Source organism: Balaenoptera acutorostrata, chromosome 11, assembly GCF_949987535.1.
Source record: "Balaenoptera acutorostrata chromosome 11, mBalAcu1.1, whole genome shotgun sequence".
NCBI lineage: Eukaryota > Metazoa > Chordata > Mammalia > Artiodactyla > Balaenopteridae > Balaenoptera > Balaenoptera acutorostrata.
This window is the reverse complement of record NC_080074.1, coordinates 12,136,060-12,156,410: the sequence shown is the minus strand read 5'-3', so window position 1 is coordinate 12,156,410 and position 20,351 is coordinate 12,136,060. Positions and strand designations below refer to the sequence as shown.

The following is a 20,351-nucleotide window of genomic DNA, read 5'->3' as shown; positions in this document are numbered from 1 at the left end:
GGAAGTCAGGCATCCGGATCCCAGCTGAGCTGTCAATCAACACAAAGAAGCCTCAGTGAGTCAGTGCATATTTATTGAACCAAAGTCTGTAGAACACAGCCTGGGGAGAGCCAGATGGACCTGAAATATCTTGCCCAGACCCTGCCCCAAATGAGGAAGAAACTGAGGGTCAGAGAGGCCGTGTCTATTGGCCCCAAGCTGGTTCATCTCCTTGACACACTGCAAAGTTCCTTGACTTGTTGCTGCCATCTGGTTTCATTTTTCTTTCTTTCTTTTCTGTTGTTTTTTGTTTTTTTTTCAAATCAACCTCTGTTCCAACACAACATTAGGAATTTTATGGGAACTTCACTGGTCTCTTAGTGCACCCGCGTCCCAAGGAGCAACTGGCAACTTGTCAAACGATCCACCCACTGTGCTGTCATCACCCCCACCATCAGCAGCATCGTTATCTAGAAGTCACTGCCTGAAGATCTAAATAGACATTTCTTTGAAGAAGAAGGAAATTTTTTCAGAGTAAATGTACTAGTTGGTCATATCGAAATCAAGGATAGGATGCTCGAATCCATGGGAAGGATGTTGTTAGTAGTAGTGTTTTAATAATGAAGTTAATTGTGTATAGTTCTGGTGTGTAGGGGTTGTGGAATGCTCTTAGGAATAGAATTGTTGTGAATATATTTATTATAATGATGTTGGCCTATTCTGCTAGGAAGAATATGGTGAAGGGGCCTGCTGCGTACTCTACATTGAAGCTGGATATGAGTTCGGATTCTCCTTCTGTTAAATCAAAAGGGGCTCGGTTGGTTTCTGCTAGGGTAGAAATAAATCATATTTTGGCTAGTGGTCATGAAGGGAAGACTAGTCATAGTTGTTCTTGTGTTGTGGTGAGGGTTGATAGGGTAAAGGATCCATTTATTAAGAGTACTGATAAGAGGATGATTGCTAGTGTTACTTCGTATGAGATTGTTTGTGCTACCGCTCGTAGGGCTCCAATTAATGCATATTTTGAGTTGGAGGCCCAGCCAGATCACAGAATGGAGTATACGGCTAGACTTGCTATTGCTAGTATGAATAACACTCCCAGGTTTATGTTGATGAAGGGTTATGGTATGGGTAGAGGGATTCATATTGTGAGGGCTAGGGTTAGGGCTAAGATGGGTGCGATGATAAATGTGGAGGTGGAAGATGTAGCTGGTCGTAGGGGTTCCTTAGTGAATAGTTTGATTGCATCGGCAAAGGGTTGGAGTAGACCATGAAGGCCTACAATGTTTGGTCCTTTTTGGAGTTGTATATCGCCTAGGACTTTACATTCTACTAGTGTTAGGAATGCTACAGCTAGGAGGATAGGAATGATGAGCATTAAAATGTTAATTATAAACATTTTGTTAGGGAGAGGGTTTGAACCTCTGGATATAAAGGTTTAAGTTTTATGCAATTACCGGGCTCTGCCGCAACAAAACCCTGGTCTTGGGTGGTTAGTTTGTGCTTGCTTATTAGGTTGAGATTAGATCATTAATTGTTTTGAAGGTGCTTATTTAAAGTGGGCCTTATTTCTCTTGTCTTTTCGTACTGGGAGAAATGCATAATAGATAGAAACTGACCTGGATTGCTCCGGTCTGAACTCAGATCACGTAGGACTTTAATCTTTGAACAAACGAACCCTTAACAGCGGTTGCACCATTAGGTTGTCCTGATCCAACATCGAGGTCGTAAACCCTGTTGTTGATATGAACTTTAGAATAGGATTGCACTGTTATCCCTAGGGTAACTTGTTCCGTTGATCAATTTTTTGGATCGATAAGTGATATTATGCTTTGGCTAGTAGGTCTAGGCTTTAATCACTCAGAGGGTATTTTGTGCTCCAAGGTCACCCCAACGAAATTGTCAACCCATGTGAAATTTTGTTATTCCTTGGCAGTTTAAGATTATGGTTTTCGGGTTGATTAATTGAAGCTCCATAGTGTCTTCTCGTCTTATTTTGTTATCCCCGCCTTTTCATGGGGAGGTCAATTTCACCGATTAAAAGTAAGAGACAGTAAAACCCTCGTGTGGCCATTCATACAAGTCCTTATTTAGAGAACAAATGATTATGCTACCTTTGCACGGTCAGGATACCACAGCCGTTTAACGATTGTCACTGGGCAGGCGGTGCCTCTAATGCTGGTGTTGCCAGAGGTGATGTTTTGGTAAACAGACGGGGTTTGTGTTTGCCGAGTTCCTTTCAGTTTTTTAAATCTTTCCTTGAGTGCACACCTGTGTTGGGTTAACAGCGTTTTTAATAAATGATTTAGTGTTAGATTGTATTTATTTACTGTTAATTATCAGTATGTTATTAGTTGCTGATGTAAGCTTGTGCAAGGAGAAATATTTCTTGTTACTCATGTTAACAGTATTGCTTCTATAGTCTTATAGATTAGTCCAGTAATGAGGCTAGGAGTTGATTTACTTAATATTGGAATTGAAATGTGTTTTGTTGTTGATCTTGAACGCTTTCTTAATTGATGGCTGCTTTTAGGCCAACTATGGTATTGTTTGTTTTTACTCTCTAGTTAAGGTTGTATCCATTTCTAAAAAACTGTACCTTTTTAGACTAACGTTTAAATATACGTTGAAGCTTATTATGGTTTTTAGTATTATTTAACGTTGAACTGAAATTCTTTTCCTGGACAACCAGCTATCACCAGGCTCGTTAGGCCTGTCACCTCTACTTATAAATCTTCTCGCTATTTTGCCACATAGATGAGTTTGTTCTAGTAACTATTCATAAGTAGCTCATCTGGTTTAGGGTAGTTTAGCTTAAGTTCTCTTTGTTAAGTTGTTACTAGTTAAGTCATTATGCAAAAGGTACAAGGGGTAAGCTTTGCTTTTTATTACTTTTAATATTTCTTTTATCATTCCCTTATGGTACTTTCTCTATAGCGCCATCAGTGTTTAAATTTCTATCTCCTATACTTTAGATGTCTGGTGAATGTGTTATTTGACTAGCTTGTGTCAGTATGGTGGGAAAGGTGTGGGCTAGGTTTAGTTCAAGACATACATAGATCATGAAATCTTCTAGGTGTAAACTAGGTGCTTTATTTAATCTATGTCTTGTTTTATCCAAGCACACTTTCTAGTATGCTTACCTTGTTACGACTTCTCTCCTCTCATATGATTGTTTAGCATGTGTTGATGGACTGTGGCTTTGTCATGGCACTTGAGGAGGGTGATGGGCAGTGTGTGCGTGCTTCATGGCCTTATTCAATTAAACGCTCTACTCTTAATTTACTACTAAATCCTCCTTTAGTTTTTAGGTTTCATAAAAACTTTCATGTGGATAAAGGGTGTTCTTGGTGTAGAAAATGTAGTCCATTTCTTCCCACCCCATAGGTTACACCTTGACCTAACCTTTTTATTTTTGATTAATATATATTTATTATTTATTATTTTTATTTTTATTTATTTTATTTTATTTTTGGCTGTGTTGGGTCTTTGTTTCTGTGCGAGGGCTTTCTCTAGTTGCAGCGAGCGGGGGCCACTCTTCATCGCGGTGCGTGGGCCTCTCACTGTCGCGGCCTCTCTTGTTGCGGAGCACAAGCTCCAGACGCACAGGCTCAGTAGTTGTGGCTCAGGGGCCCAGTTGCTCCGCAGCATGTGGGATCTTCCCGGACCAGGGCTCAAACCCGTGTCCCCTGCATTGGCAGGCAGATTCTCAACCACTGCGCCACCAGGGAAGCCCTGACCTAACCTTTTTATGTGTTATAATTATGCTTGCTTCTGCTCCTTTTTAGGGTTGGCTGAAGATGGCGGCATATAGACTGGAGTAGCCAGGGCTGGCGAGGTTGATCAGGGTTTATGGATCATAGAGCAGGCTCCCCTAGAGGGGTGTGAAACACCGCCAAGGACTTTGAGTTTTAAGCTGTTGCTAGTAGTACTCTGGCAAATAGTCTAGTTCTTATGATTATTTGGGTTTAGGGCTAAGCATAGCGGGTTATCTAATCCCGGTTTCGGTCTTAGCTATCGTGTGATCAGAACATATTAAAGTCACTTTCGTAGTTTACTTTTGTTTTAATTATGACTTTTTACAGCTTAATTAAGGTTTAACTTTATCTTGTATGGTTCTTTAACACGCTTTACGCCATAGTTCTATTAATTCGGGTCAATCATATGACCGCGGTGGCTGGCACGAAATTTACCAACCCTAATTAACATGGCTTAGTCACACTTTCGTTTATGGCTCAGTTTTTTTTTTTTTTTTTTTTTAAAGGGCAGCGGCTTAAGAAGAATCCACCTGCTTTCTTTTTTTTTTTTTTTTTAAGATTTATTTATTAATTGATTGATTGCTATGTTGGGTCTTCGTTTCTGTGCTAGGGCTTTCTCTAGCTGCGGCAAGTGGGGGCCACTCTTCATCGCGGTGCACGGGCCTCTCACTATCGCGGCCTCTCTTGTTGCAGAGCACAGGCTCCAGACGCGCAGGCTCAGCAGTTGTGGTTCACGGGCCCAGTTGCTCCACGGCCTGTGGGATCCTCCCAGACCAGGGCTCGAACCCGTGTCCCCTGCATTAGCAGGCAGATTCTCAACCACTGTGCCACCAGGGAAGCCCCCTATGGCTCAGTTTTTATCACTGCTGTCTCCCGTGGGGGTGTGGCTGAGCAAGGCGTGGTGAGCTGCTGGTACGGCGTGCTTGACACCTGCTCCTTTTAATCTTAGTGATTTAGGGGGCATTCTCACCGGGGTGCGGATACCTGCATGTGTAATTCTATTAAAAACCAATGGAAAGGCTGGGACCAAACCTTTATGTTCATGGGGCTAGTGGGCCCATCTAGACATTTTCAGTGTCTTGCTTTATGAGATGTTCGAGCAACATTAACTTGCTGCGCATAGGTGATGTTTGTATGGTTGTATTACATGGCTTATGTCAGACTTAGTATTAGATTTTTGATAAAATGGTTGGCGAATCTAGGGGGATGTCTGTCTATATGGGTGGTGAATATCTAAGTAGCTCATCTGTATGATAGGAAGGGGGTTGAGGTTGATTCATTGGGATATAGAACTGTTCTAAGCCGTGGGGGGAATAGTAAAGTGCTATGTCCTGTAACCATTAACTGATTGTACAACTCAGGTTGCTCTTGCCAAATAACAGATACATCCAAGTCCAGCGACAATTTGCTTGACTGTGTTAAGACCTTTTAAAGTCATAGCTGAGTCTAAGCACTTTCCCCCCCAAAAATAAAAAATACCAAATGTATGAAATCACAGTTATGTGTGAGCATGGGCTGATTAGTCATTAACCCATTGAGATGTTTTATTTAATGGGAAAGAGTGGGTGATTTTAGGAGAGATGGCCCTGAAGTAAGAACCAGATGTCTGATAAAGTTCATCAATAGAAACCCTCACAAGCCATGGGCCTGGAGCGAGAAGAGAGACACCTGCCGAGCGGGTTGATGGTTTCACATGGCCTGGTGATTAAGCTCGTGATCTAATGGACAGGATTCCAAACATGTTAGCTTGGACCAATTTAACTTAATGTGCTATGTACGACCAATAATGTATATGTACTATGTAATATTAATGATATAATGTACATGCTTATTAGGCATGTGGTAAATAATGCAATGCACGATTATACATACAATGTACGTGCATATATACACGGGAAAGAGACATTATAGCGGTTATGTGGCGGTAACAGACATGCACAATACGCATAGCATGTATGTAGTAGAATGAATTATTTTTAGTACTGACATAGCACTGTAGTTTTATGAATGTCTTATAATATATTATTTTCAGGGAATAGTTTATATAGAATTTCAGCTCTGGGGGCTGGCGGTGAAGTTTAGTGCTTCTTCCTTGTGTCTCGGGGAGATATGTTGTTCTCCTTTTCCAGTTTACAAGACCGGGGTATTGTGTTATACTACAAAGACTCTTCATTTTAGGAACTTGTTTTCAATGAGACTAGTTACTGGTATTAACACTAGGATTAAAAGAAAGTATAAAATGAATGCAAATTGTCCGATAATCATATATGGGTGTTCCACAGGTTGTCCTCCGAGCCATGTTAGCGTTAGTAAGTTTGCTACTAGTACTCAAAATAAGAATTGACTGAAGGGTTGGAATATCATGCTTCATTGTTTGGATATATGGAGAATTGGAATAAATGCCAGGATTAGGATTGAGAGCAGCAGGGCCAAGACTCCTCCTAGCTTGTTGGGGATTGATCGTAAAATTGCATACGCGAATAGAAAATACCATTCTGGCTTGATATGTGGTGGTGTGCTGAGTGGGTTTGCTGGGGTGTAGTTGTCAGGGTCTCCGAGCAGGTCGGGTGAGAATAGAGCTAATATTAGTGAGGCTAAGGTTAATAGTAAGGCGCCTAGGATATCCTTGATTGTATAGTAAGGGTGGAATGGGATTCTGTCTGTATCAGATGGAATTCCTATGGGGTTTCTGGACCCTGTTTCGTGAAGGAATAAAATAGGTGGACGGCAGCTAGTGCTGTGATGATGAAAGGGAGAATGAAGTGGAAGGCGAAGAATCGTGTTAGTGTTGCTTTATCTACAGAAAAGCCACCTCGAATTCATTCGACGAGGGTAGTGCCGATATATGGGATTGCTGAGAGTAGGTTTGCGATGACAGTTGCGCCTCAGAATGATATTTGTCCTCAAGGTAGGACGTAGCCTATGAATGCGGTGGCTATGACTATAAGTAATAGGATAATTCCAATATTTCATGTTTCCTGAAAGGTATAGGACCCATAGTATAGGCCACGTCCTACGTGGGCATAAAGGCAGATAAAAAATATGGAAGCTCCGTTTGCGTGTATATATCGAATGACTCAGCCATAGTCGACGTCTCGGCAGATGTGTGTTACTAATGAGAAGGCAGCTGTTGTGTCTGGTGTGTAGTGTATTGCTAGAAATCGGCCTGTTAGGATTTGTAGGATTAGGCAGATGCCTCGTAAGGAGCCCAAATTTCATCATGGTGAAATATTTGATGGGGTAGGGAGGTCAATGAATGTATTGTTGAGGATTTTTATTAGTGGGTGGGTTTTTCGGGTGTTGGTCATTGGTGTTCTTGTAGTTGAATGACAACGATGATTTTTCATGTCATTGGTCATGGCTGGAGTCCGTGTGAGAATAATGATGACATATATTGTATTCATTTTAAGTATTATCTTTGTGATTAGTTTTGTGCGGGTTTCTTCAAAACCTTCGCCTACACACACACACACACACACACACACACACAATGGAATATTACCCAGCCATAAAAAGAATAAAATAATGCCATTTGGGGCAGCTTGGATGGACCTAGAAATTATCATACTAAGTGAAGTAAGTCAGAAAGAGAAAGACAAAGACAAATATATGATACCACTTATATGTAGAATCTAAAAAATAGTACAAATGAACTTACTTACGAAACAGAAACAGACTCACAGACACAGAAAACAAACTTATGATTATAAAAGGGGAAAGGTGGGGGAGGGACAAATTAAGAGTATGGGATTAGCAGATGCACACTAGCATACAAAAAATAGATAAACAACAAGGATTTACTGTAGAGCACAGGGAGCTACAGGTATAACCGAAACACTTTGCTGTACACTGGAAACCCACTCAATAGTATAAATCAACTATGATTCATTAAAAAAACAAACAAGAAGAAATCACTGCCTAATTAAGATAAACTTGCTGGAATCAAAGGTGAGTTGAGACTGGAAAAGTAGGGCTAGAGACCACCACCAGAGACATCAAACCCTGGGGAGGGGTGAGAGAGGAGCCCCTGCTACCTCTCCTGGATCGAACAATCCTAACTCTTTGGCTTTTTCCCGTGTTCAACCCTTTCATATTCCTGGCCTCTTGTTGCTAGTTCCCCCTGCCTCTCCCTTTATTCTGCCCCCAGACACTGCCCCCACAGTGTCTTCTTTAGTCCAAAGTAAGTGGCTTCTCTCCTCCCCTCACTCTCTAGGCCCCTCCCTTCATCCAGGCTCCACGCTCCTTCCTTCTCTCTCCCCCATCTGCCACCTGCATTCATCCCTCCCCTGCTGTGCTCAGCTACAGAAATGCCAAATTCCTAACACGTAGCTACATCTATGTTATCTCGCCCTCCTTTTCCCTCTAACAAGGTGCCTCCGTGCCTTGGCACCCGCAAGTGTCCCTGGTCCCTGCACAGCTTGGGGGGTGGCTGAGTCAGGCCCTACTGCAGACTCTCATAGATCCGGGTGAGCACCTCCAACTTCTTCTCCAGCTCCCAGGCCTGCTGCCTCAGCCTTTCAGCCGACTCCGTCTTTGCCCCCTCATGCAAGTGCTTTGCCTCTTTCACCAGGAAGGCCACATCCATCAGAAGGCAGACACCTGCAGTGGCCACACCCACAATCCGGGCTCCTTTGGTCATTGCCAGAGCCGTGCTTTTGAAAGTAACCTCTTCCTGCTGGCTGCTTTGGACTGAGATTATTCCACTGCTGATGAAGACGTTTGCATCCGCTGCTAAGCCAGGGTTGCTTTTGACCGTCTCCATGGCACGGATATTCATTTCAATGCGTTGCACGGCTTCTGTGAATTTCTTTGTTGTGCTAACAGTTTGGGGACTGATCTTAAGTACCTCCAGGAGCGCCAGTTGACATCAGGCGACTGACTTCGGGTTTTGCTGACAATGTGCTGACGAGTTCCACGATGCTGGTGGACACACTGGTCACAGCAGCTGCTGCTCCCAGCCCTAATCCAGTGGCCGAGAGTGCCAGACTCGCCCCCGCTGTCATGGGTGCCAAAGCCAGGCCAAGTATGGTCAGGACACCAGACACAGCGCCAGTGGAGTTGGCCACAATTTTGGAGATGGTGCGGTCCCTGTGGACCTTGTCAACCTTGTTTGTGAGTGCGTGGAGCTTTCCTATGAGCTCCTCTAGCTCCCATTTTACCCGAGGAAACCTGTTCAAAAACCCCTTCCTGTCCAGCTGGTCTTTTTGGAGCGTGACTTGGTGCTCCACGGCCAAGTCTGTTTTCAGCTCACTCAGATATTGATGCAGTGCATCTGAGTCTTCCCTGTAACAATGAAGGTCAAGGGATTAGAAAGACAGTTTGCTTGTCCATAAAATAGGCTCAACAAGATCTATTCTGTAAATCACAGAGATTTTGTTATAAATCAAATAGAAAAGAATTTCACAAATGTAAATTTTTCTCTTTCAACATTAAACACATGTTTTTGTATCCTGTAGATGCTCCATATACTTATTCAATCATGGAATAAATAAGCAAAAGTCATCTTAGGATACATTTAACTTAAGATAGGTATTTGAGGGAATTCCCTGGTGGTCCAGTGGTTAGGACTCTGTGCTCCCACTGCAGGGGGCACAGGTTCGATCCCTGGTTGGGGAAGTAGGATCCCACAAGCTACGTGGCATGGCCAAAAAAAAAAAAAATGCTATTTGATAAAGACGCCTCAGAGGCAGGTCAACACAATCCCTTCCAAAGAGTAGGTAGAGTGGGAACTCCACAGATAAACACAGAGAAGTGGGATTGGAGCAGAAAAACCTTCATTCAGAGAACCTGAGTGTGTAGTGAGGAATCAACCTGCCCTTTGCCCTTGGCTACTAGGAAGGGGTCCCTAAGCCCCTAGAATATTCTGGCTGATAGGAGTGTCCTCGTCTGCCTGGGCCTTTGGCCACTGGACAGTCTAACAGGGTGACATGTGATGGGGCCTCTGGGTCACGTGGTAGCACATCTGACCTCTGGAGGAGCTGGACACTAGGGCATTAGTCTGACCTCCGGGAGGGCAGGAGACAACACGTCAGCTGTGCGGGCAGCACGTGACTGAGCCCAAATAAAACTCCATACACTGAGGGTCCTGTTGAAAAAGGTTCTCTCCTTGGTCAAGTTTTAGTCAGGCTCTTCTGAGCCCTCTTCTCCAATAGGCCTCAACCTCTGCCTTTGGTGTCCTGTCCTTGATGGCCTGTATTGCCCAGTCTCAGCAAAAATTCGTCCAAGTCAGTTTAGTGAGAAGCCTTCCCACTGTTTAGATCTTATCATGTTTGATATCTGATCAAACTCCTCATCTCCCACCTTTGACGCATAAGTCCTTTACTTGCTTTTAGCAAGAATCCTGTTAGCAAATTTCAACAAGAATCCCCCTGCCTTCGATGTCTCCTCTCAGTGATTTTCCATCCCACCCCCCTCACTCTGATCATCGGCTACAAATCCCCACTCATCTTTGCTGTATTCGGACTTGAGCCCATCTGTCTCCTCTGCTGCAATGGTCTTCACACCTATCATGATAGTCCTGAAGAGAGTCTTCCTTATTGTTTTAACAAGTGTCAGAATATATTTCTTTAAACAGGGTGAACGTCCCTGGCGGGCAGTGCTCCATGTGCCCTGCCACACACTGAATCCAGGACAGTGACACGTCCTGAGAACAATGGAAGCTTCCAGTGTGAAACCCGCCCAGACTCTGCCCTGTGGCTGATGGGAACCGGCATCCTTCCCTGTAATAAACCGTAACTGGGATCGTGACAGTTTTCAGCGAGTTCTGTGCCTCCTTCTAGGGAATTCTCAGACCTGATGGTAGCTTTGGGGATCTCCCAAATTTACCATTGGTGTCAAATGTAAGGACAGTCCTGGGGGCCATGCCCTCAGCCTTTGCAGATTGGCTAATTCTGCGTACTTAAAGGTTTTTTAAACCCAAAATCAGAGCTAGAAGGAACCTTAACCATCATTTTGCCTGGCATCTGCTTTCCTTCAAGCCTGATGCCCTTGGCCTTCCCAGCTGAAGGTCACTGGGTCCATCCACTGCCCCAGTTGACTGGGAAGCAGGTGATATGCTATTAACTCTGGTTCCCCTTGGACTCTCCAGCCCGCCTCACTGATTCCTGACCCATCACCCAGCACCCCCGACCTCTCAGGGGTCACCAGCCTAACTCATACCTTAGCTGGTGAACAGCTTCACATGCCTGCACACCAAGGCCATGTGCAACTTTATGGAACCTCTCAAAGATTCAAGAGACTTTAAGAAACATCCATGTGAACTGCTAAGCCTGAAGAGACCTGCATTTGCACAAGCTGGTGGAGGAAGAATTTTCCTCTTTCGTGGGAACTTGTGAAGTCTCGTCAGGATCCCTCAAATTACACAAAATTGGCAGCCACTCATTGTGATGCTGGAGGTCTCACTAAGCCACACGGCCTTCCCACTGGTCAGGGCTACTCTATGTAGATTGGAAGAGGGTCCCAGATGGCAATGGAGAACCCCAGGTCCCAGGCAGGGTGTGGAGGACACAGTCACCCAGGGCCCTCTACGCCCAGCATGAGGGGATCAAGTCAGGGAGGGAAGAAATGTCCCCTCTCCCACTCACAGGGCCTCTGCTAGGGTCACAGCCCCTTCCGTTTTGTGTCCTAGGGACCCACTCGCCTCACTCTAGTCCTGGCTCTGCTGCCCAAGCCTTCCTACTAGTCCTCCAACCTGGACCCCTCTGCTCCATCCTGACCCCTGGGTCTGACCCTGGTCCAGGCCTCCCTGGGCCTTTGGATGAGATGATTGCACTTGGTTCCCCGCCTCTGACCCTGCAGTTCACTCTAAATCTATGACCACAATCCATCAGATTGAATTGCTATTCCCACTGGACACCTGACAAATCTGAGACTCCAGCTCTTAAGCTCAGAGCCCCAGAGCTGGGCAGGATAGAGTCAGGATCCAACCCAGCTCCATCCAATTCCACTCCAGCCTCTCTGCCTTATGGGCCAGCAGGATCCTGCAGTGTTGGTACAGTTCCTAAGATGGAGATTAAAAGGGCTCCAGCCAGAATCCCCAGGAACACAAACTGATGGTGTCAGGATTTTCTGACTTGTCCCAAAGGAAGTCCTACTTGGTTCTCATCTACAGGAAGCAGACCCTTGGCTCCTGTCTCTTCCCAACAGCTTTTGAGAGTTAACATTAGGAACCTGGGCCACAGCAGTGAAAGCTCCGAATCCCAACCACTAAACCACCAGGAAATTCCCTTTAGACACTGTTTTTCAAAGCAGTTGTCTAAATAGTGGTGGCGCAGTGTTGGATCCTCAGGTTCCCTGAAATAGAATACTCTGGACCTCGATGGCCACCTTTATTCACCTAGAGAAAGGACTTTTCCATTTGGAGGTGAACCTGTTGGAGTCACAGGGTCTGGAGAAAAACGGAGGAAGTTATAGGAAGAGACAAACCAAAACCGTATAGAACCAGCTGGAACCAAGGTGGCAAGGTATCTGACCTCACCACACCCTCAGCCTCATTCTAGGCTGATTTTACTACATTAGCTACTAGATGACACACCTACGGATGACCGTGACCGGAAGATGCAGACCAAAAAAGGATAAAAAGGGCGTGGCACCCCATTTCCAGGAAAGCCTGACCCTTTCCCTGCAGATGAATGCTCTGCCTCCCTGTCATTAGCCTCACTCCTCTTCCCTCTGTCTTTACTCTTTAAAAGCAAATCCCTCTCACCATGTGGGTGAGAAGTTGATCTGTGAATTAAGTTCCCACTTCTCCATTCTTTGGCCACTGAAGAAAACTTGGGCTGCATGGATCTCAGCTTCGGTTTCGGGTTTTTTTGGTTGCAGAAACCTGAACTAGCATCATCTCTTCTGTACTTTCTTTTAATTCTTGTGCTTTTATCTCGCTTAATCAAGCGAGACTGAAAATAACCTCCTAAAAAGAAGAGCCTTTGCAGTCTATTTATTACCCTGGTTTTGTAAATCAGAAAAGAACAGCATATCTCCCCTAAGACTTAAGGAAGAGGCTCCAGCTCCACCTTCAGCTCCCAAAGCTGAAATTCTACTGAGACGATTCCCTGAACAATTGACTTATGGGACATTAACACTATCTTTAAGTACTCTATAAGCATTAAAAAATAACCTCATAAAAACTGAAAATAAAATAAAAGAAAGTTAACATTAATTGAGCACATACTATGTTCAGCCACCATGTGAAGCACTTTGCATGCATGATCTCAGTTTCCTCACAATAAAACTGAACAGATGAAGAAACTAAGGCAGAGAGTAGTTCAGTAACTTGTCCAAGGTCATAACATGCCCCTTTCTTGCAGGTTTCATCTCTTCTCAACCTGAGGCTGTTCACTGCCAGCAAATGACAAGGAGGAAACATTCCCAATGGAAACGTGAGAAGGAACATCCTCGACCCCAACCATAGGATCCTGCCTGGAGGAGGTGTGTCTGCCAGGAGGAAACGAGCCTGGGGCAGGGGGATGTGGGTGACATTCCTGGTGCATCCATGCAGGTTACCTGGACAAAGCGGCCTTAGTCTCAATTCTCTTCAGGACTTCAGTCAGGAGGAGTAGCAGTTCCTCTCTGCTCATTATGTCCCAGAGACAGCCAATGACGTCCTCAAAAAAGCTCTCAACATCTAGATGAAAAGAAAAGGGAATAAGATTAGAAGAATTTGTGGTGGAGCATAAATGGTATTGAGTGTAAAGGGGTTAAAATTCATCTTCCTGAGCAGCAGTCACCTGGGGTACTGTTGGTGGAGTTACTTGCTGTTATGGATGGAACCATTTCTCTCCCAACCTGGAATCCATATGTTGAAGCCCTGACCCCCCAGGTAGGTGACTGTATTTGAAGATAGGACCTTTAAGGAGGTAATTACTGTGAAATGAGGTCATAGGTGTGGGACCCTAATCCAATAAACTTCCTGTCTTTACTAGAAGAGAAGAGATACCAGATTCTCTCTCTCTCTTTCTCTCCCCCTCCCCAATCTCCTCCCCCCCGCCCCGCCCCCGCTACAGAGGACAGGCCATGTGAGGACAGAGCAAGAAGGCAGCTGTGATTTGCAAGCCAGGAGGAGAGGTCTCACCAGAAACCAACCCAGCCAGTACCTTGATCTTGGACTTCCAGCCTCCAGAACTAATTATCTACTCCTGGGATTTAGATGTCTTTAGGAATCTAAAATTTTAAACCTTTAGAAAGAGAATGAAGACAGGGCACATATGGTTTATTAGTTACCATTTCCAGCAGAGTCTGGAAAGCACCCGATAAGTGAATATTTTCATGTTTTGTCAGTGAAACAAACAAATATTCACATTAAATGGGAAAAAGACTGTAATGACTATAAATAGTCTCAGGTCAGTACACGGCAAGATTACCGCCCAAATGAGTTACCAAAAACATGTGTGTGTTTCAGAAATTTGGAGGTGATAGAATTGCTGGTAAGAGACTGGCGACTAGGGTGTATATATGTGTGGCTGGGACTTGACGGAAAATGGATTTCCCTCTACATCCACACAAAGAGGCGTTATTCTTATATCACAGAAGAAGAAAGTGAGACTCAGACAGGATAAGGGACCACCCAAGGCCCGCAAGCAGAAAGGTCAAAGGTTGAATCCAAGGCCAACCGTCAGACAATTCTTTGAAGCCTCCTTGTATTTAAAAAACTGTGATTTCTTCATTCTACTCTGTAGTATACTATGGGGCTTCTTTGCAACTAATTTCTGTAGTGTATACAGAAGTAGAAATATAATGTTGTATACACAAAACTTATATCATGTTATAACCCGATGTTACCTCAATTAAAAAAAAAGTTTCAGACCACACGCCATTGTGTAAAACTACCATGGGAGAGGATTCCACCTGCTAATCACAGACACTCCAGGCTGGGCAGTGGAGGGCGATTCCTCAGGTGGGGGAGGGGTGGGACCCCCAGCTCTGATCCTATGATCAGTCCCCATCACCTCTCTCTCCTCCAGGCTGGTCCCAGGGGACCCAGCTCCCCACTGGCCCCATTGGACCCAAGCTGAACTGTTGATAAACAGCAGGTCACCCTGTTCCAGAGGAGAGTTTATCCTCAGGAATTCACCAGCCCAGCCCTCCCTCAAGGATCCCAGAGTCTGCTGGGGTGGCTCCTGGCGTCTAATCTGTTCTCCCCTCCCTTATCCTTCAGCTTGACTAATTTGCTCTCGTGGGCGGCTCCAGGCAGGACGTGATTTGGTTGCTGAGCAATGCAGTGATGGGGGAGAAGCAATCCTGAGGAAACAAGACTCAAGAAAACACGGTGCTCATGTGGGTGCGTGGTGATTGTTCAGGTTTTTCTTTTTCCCCCTTCATTAAGGGAGAAAGGAACCCAGGGTTTACATGGAGGGAACCCACAGTACTAAATCTGTGCATTGATGGGATGGGGGTGGGTGGGGGAAATAACTGAGCACCTGCGTCTCTGCAGGGGTGTTGAGATCAATAGAACCAGTACCTGCCTGAGGCAGTGACACCTGGTAAGCAGGTGCCCCGACAGAGCTGCGGGGAGTAGGGGGGGGAGGGGTGAGAAGTCTGGGGGAGGGGAGGTTTCAACCTGAAACTAACAAACTCCAGGGGACAGCACCGACACTTAGGCAGGCCCTGCTGTGTGGCGGGCACTGGCCCACGCCACGAACACATGTTATATTAGATCCTCAAAACAACATAGGGAAATATTATTCTCATTTTACAGGTGAGGTCAGGTAAGGTGCTCCAGGTCACACAGGTGGGAGGTGGCAAAGGCCAGACCGGGGCTCAGTTCAGGGTCCACTGAGCCTCGCAGAGCCGCTGGGCTGGCAGCAGGGCGAGAGCTGAAGGAAACAGCCTCTGTGGTAACGCCCCAGCGTCTGGGAGCAGGAGGAGGCTTGGACAAAGGGAGAGGCCAGGAGAAGCCTCCAGGGATGCTGGTGGACCTCCTCTCCCCGCCCCACCCGGCCTCGGGGATTCCCATCTGCTGTCCCCCCCTCCCCATCGGCTGTCCTGTCCTCACTTCTGAGTCACTTGCTGGATGGCGGTGCAGGGGTAGGGGGTGAGGAAGTGAGCATCTTGGTCCTGGCTCCCTGAGTGGGGGGCTGGGAAGGAGGCTGTGGGGACAGACCCCTGGGTTTGGGGACCTCCTCTTGGCCCCTCTTGGGGGCTCGAGGATGCTTATCCATCCCATCCTTTTTTTTTTTTTTTTTTAAAGCTCTCAAATTTATCCTTTTATTATCCTAGCTATACTTCCAAAAGCCAGCTAGCTTTTAAGCTTTCACTCTTTTTTTTTTTTTTAATTAATTAATTTTTTTTTTGGCTGTGTTGGGTCTTCGTTTCTGTGCGAGGGCTTTCTCTAGTTGCGACGAGCGGGGGCCACTCTTCATCGCGGTGCGCGGGCCTCTCACTGTCGTGGCCTCTCTTGTTGCGGAGCACAGGCTCCAGACGTGCAGGCTCAGTAGTTGTGGCTCACGGGCCCAGTTGCTCCGCGGCATGTGGGATCTTCCCGGAGCAGGGCTCGAACCCGTGTCCCCTGCATTGGCAGGCAGATTCTCAACCACTGCGCCACCAGGGAAGCCCCTCCATCCCGTTCTTGGTTCTTGATTCCTCTGTTGGTTAACTCAGCCTGGAGGCACCACCCTCAATTCTAGGTCACAAGTAGGAACCAGCCAGAGAAGAGGCAGCTGACTACCTAAGTAGCAGAAGGTTACTGTGCTCATGGTGGCAGCAGCTGGGGTCTCAGAGTCTTCCCTTCAGCTCGTCCGCCTGTGTCAGGCTGGAAGGAGGTGTCGCTTCACCCTTGGGAAAGAGAAAACAGACTGTGGGCTTGATCATGAGTGAGCAGTGGCTGCAGGGAACAGCGAGTGGCGAGTTCTCTGGTGGGTTCCCCTGGGACGGCCACCAGTGCCACAGTGGACTTAACCCAGAGAGGTTCTCTGTGTCCTGGGCTCTGCTGGCCGCTAGCTCAGGAAAGTTACTCATCTCCCGTCAGCGGCCTCCAAGCCCAGCCAGAATCCTGCTCTCCTGTTGCGGCACAAGGAGAAGATAATCAGACAGGAGACAGCCATCTGCAAAGTTGTAGAAGTGAAGCAATAAAACCAAATACAGAAAAAAAGATAAGAAAGGAATACTCTGGAAATTACGTGATATTGGGAACACTAGCGTTTACTAATGGGTAATAATTAATAACGATCCAGTGTCTATGACGTGCAGGGCTCCTGAAACTTTGTTCGGCCCTAGTGATATAATGGTATTAGGAGAAGGTGGGGAGCGGTATAAGAAGAAGTATAAAAGTAAGTGAAATTATTATCTTTCCTGGAAGGAAGTAAATAAATAATATCAAAATTTTTCAATCAAGACAAAGAAAAATGGAGTACCTAATGTTTATTAGCTACTGTGCTTGATGACTCCCCACTTTGCATCAGGCACTATTCTAAGTGCCTGGTATGCGTTCACTCACTTTTAGTTCTCACAATGACCCTGGAAGCAAGGAAACTGGAGCTCAGAGAGGTTAAGTAACTTACTGAAAGCACCCAGCTAGTGGCAGAGCCAGAATTCAAGTCCAGATTCCTGTCTCCAGTGCACACTCTCACACTCTTCTCTCTCCCAATGTAAGAAATCATTTTAACACATTGATTAACTGCCTAAAGAAAAAGCAAAAAATTAAAGTGGTTTTCCCTGGGAAGGGCTGAGCAGAACCTACTGTGTGAATCGATTTGTTTTAAAGATATGCACTTATTATTTTGGATTGTTTTAACTCTAGGACAGCAAAAGTCCCTTTATAGTAGTTAGTAACCCACCACCTTAAAGATGATGGAAGCAGCTGGATCAAGTGCCAACGAGAAGTAAGCCTGATGTGTCCTGATGTTACAACTGTCAGAAACATTGTAGCAGAAACATTGTCAGAAACAGTGTAGCAGAAACATTCGTATTTATAAAACCAAGGCTCTCTAAGAAAGGTAGGGATGATGACAGGTATAAACCAGAATAATCGGAGTGAACTGTCACCTTAAACAGATACATTTTCCAGCTGCATCTTGCCCACCCACATCGGCACCCATGGGCTTCTGCCCACCCAAGGGAAGCAAGACTCCTTGCAGGGGAAGTGAATTCCGCAGGCCGGCATATCTGCTACTCCAAAGGCAAGGATGCTCTCGAAGACGTTCAGAGCAGTGTTTAGAAGGGGCACCACAGGTAAGTCCTAACGACTTACATATAGTAATAATAATAATAATAATAAAAATAACAATAATAATGATTACTATGATCATGTTTTTAGGCCAGGTTGAGTCTGTGAAAGGCCATGAGTCCATAATAATATTCAAATGAGAAGAGTTTAGATAAAGTGTGTCCAAAGAGGTAGATATAAAGGTCCAAAAAGGTAGCTATGCTCCAAAGAAGAGTGAGTATAATGGGAAATATTTCATTGTTAAATGAATTTAATAAGAAGAGGAGTCAAAGTCTATGCAGATATTCTCTTCTGTTTATTTACATGACTATTTAAAAAGGATTGAGGAAGAACACAAACAGCCTCTGACATCCCAGGCTGGCCTGGCACTCACAATAGGGCGATGCTATTCTCCTGTTGGACGTAAAGACTCTCACAGGACTCCAGCCTCAGACAGGGTTACCCTGAGAGCATGAGGAAATGAGACAGCAAACACTTATCACTGTGCTGCCACCAGCACAACACTCCCTCCCTTGGCTGAAAAGCATGACTGTCCTTCTTTACCAATTGTACCTTTATCCTCACTCTGGTCTCCCCTCTCCATAGATGGATTTCCTGAGACACCTTCAGTGTGAACTGCCCCCCATTCTCTGCAGCACCCAATCGACAGAGGCCCCATTTCCTTAGAGCCTCCCCCAAATGACCTGACCCAAGCCCAAATCCTAGAATCTTTCTTTCGAACACCTTCTTTCTGCGATGCCCAGGGTTCCCCCTCAGGAAGAGTAACAAACAGCTTGTCCACTATGGGAGTGTGCCTGAGGCTGCAGGCACTGACAGTGTGGATGGAGAGAATACACACAGGCGGCCCCGGCGAGGGTAAGGATGCCGAAAGTAGGTTCCTTTCTCTTTCCAAGCCACCCTTGCTCTGCTCATTCCCCGGCTGGTCCATTTCCAGCTCCTGTTCTTTGTTCTCAGACTTGATCTTAACAACACAGTGTTCCTGTGTCTTGGATGCTTTCCTGCCCACCTGCTCTCATGCAGTTCCACCTCCTCCAAAGCCACTCGCCTCTCCCCTCGACCCTCTGCCTCTCGTCTCAGGGCCTGGACATCAGGTATGTGTTGCCGGGCCCCTCTGCGGCGAGGGGTGACTGTATGACCCAGTCCTGGCTAACACGGCACAGAAGAACTCAGCAGAGGGGGTCCTGGAGGCTCCCTGCTGTAAGGGACAGGTGGGAGAGGAGAGCTGGCTCGTCCCCTGCCTCCTTCTCTGCCTCGAAGCTGCATGAGGCCGGGAGCCAGGGCAGCCAATTGAAATCATGAAACACAGGCACCAGGAGGCAAGGAGGGGGGCGGAGGAGGGCTCGGGCAGAAAGGCTGGATCCCGGATGACTCCAAACACTTGTAAATGGGGCTGCGCCCTCGACCTCCTCCTTCTGTCCTTCTCTGCCATTCTCGGCCTGGCCCTGACCCTCGTCTGCAGCCTCAGCTGGGTGTGGATGCTGGACGCTGCTCCCTCCTGCTGGATTACTCTACGGGGCGTCCTCCTCTGTTAGCCTCTGGTCCATAACTTCCCGGAATAGTTGTTGGTGGGAGAAGGGAGGACCCTGGAGAAGCCTGTCCCCACCCAACTGCATAGCCAGAATGGCCCTCCCCTCGCTGTGAGTGGGCAGAGAGTCTCACCAAGCACCTCCCTCCACGTAGCTGCAGGGCCTCCTCCTTGGTCAGGGAAAGGAGGGGTTAAGACAGGATCAAGTTCAGAGTCCTTAACCCAGCCCCCAGGCCCTCCTACTGCTCCAGCTCCTGTTTTCCTCACCACTCCCTGCCTCCCTGGGCCTGGTCCAGGTGCCTGGAGGCCTCCCAGCTGCCTGGCCTCTGATTCCCCGCCAGCCTCCGGGCATTTGCTCAGACTGTCTGTCCCTCCCCCTGCAAGGCCTTTCCCCACCTGCTTCACCAGGTGAAAGGTTACCTGTTCTTGGAGGCCCAGCTCCAAAGCCTCCTGGCCCTGCTTCCTTCCCCCAATTCCTCAACCGGCTCCCCTGGAATGTTGCACTTTCCTGGTCGTGGTTCTATTTGTGTGGAGTTTCTCCAGCTCTGAGACACTGTCAGGGGCCTTGCCTATTCTCTGCTGCCCCTCCTGCTCTAGGGCCTCCGGGGCACCCTCCGCCCTCCCGGGCACAGCTTGGCTGAAATACGAGGTGTGGGACCCATTAGGGAGACATGAAACAACCAGCTTCTCGATGACACAGCACAACCTTGTTTCACCTGCAGTCGAGTAATTCCATTTGTTTTCCTAGTCTATCTCGATGTAAAGCTCTTTCTGATAGGTAGGGCTATCAGATTTCTGAATGTTTCTGTTTCCGGGAATCCCTTGCTTTCCAGAAGATCATCCTCGGCCAGTATCTTGGTTTGCTAAAGGTTTCGTAGGAACACTCTACATTCAGGTAGCAGGAAACACCTGTATTTCCTCATGTCTCCTT

At 46.4% G+C, this 20,351-nt stretch overlaps 1 protein-coding gene and 1 pseudogene across 1 annotated transcript; both read right to left on the bottom strand.

The window, feature by feature from the left end:
- Positions 1–5,906: 5,906 nt before the first annotated feature.
- On the bottom strand, positions 5,907–7,045 carry LOC130709224 (cytochrome b-like; annotated as a pseudogene).
- A 916-nt stretch (positions 7,046–7,961) lies between these two features.
- Positions 7,962–16,451, bottom strand: LOC103001595 (apolipoprotein L3). The gene is given in 4 exon segments (XM_057557078.1): positions 7,962–8,596; positions 8,598–9,020; positions 13,239–13,359; positions 16,399–16,451. Coding segments are annotated over 4 exon segments (990 nt in total). The 5' UTR covers positions 16,427–16,451; the 3' UTR covers positions 7,962–8,178.
- Positions 16,452–20,351: the final 3,900 nt, after the last annotated feature.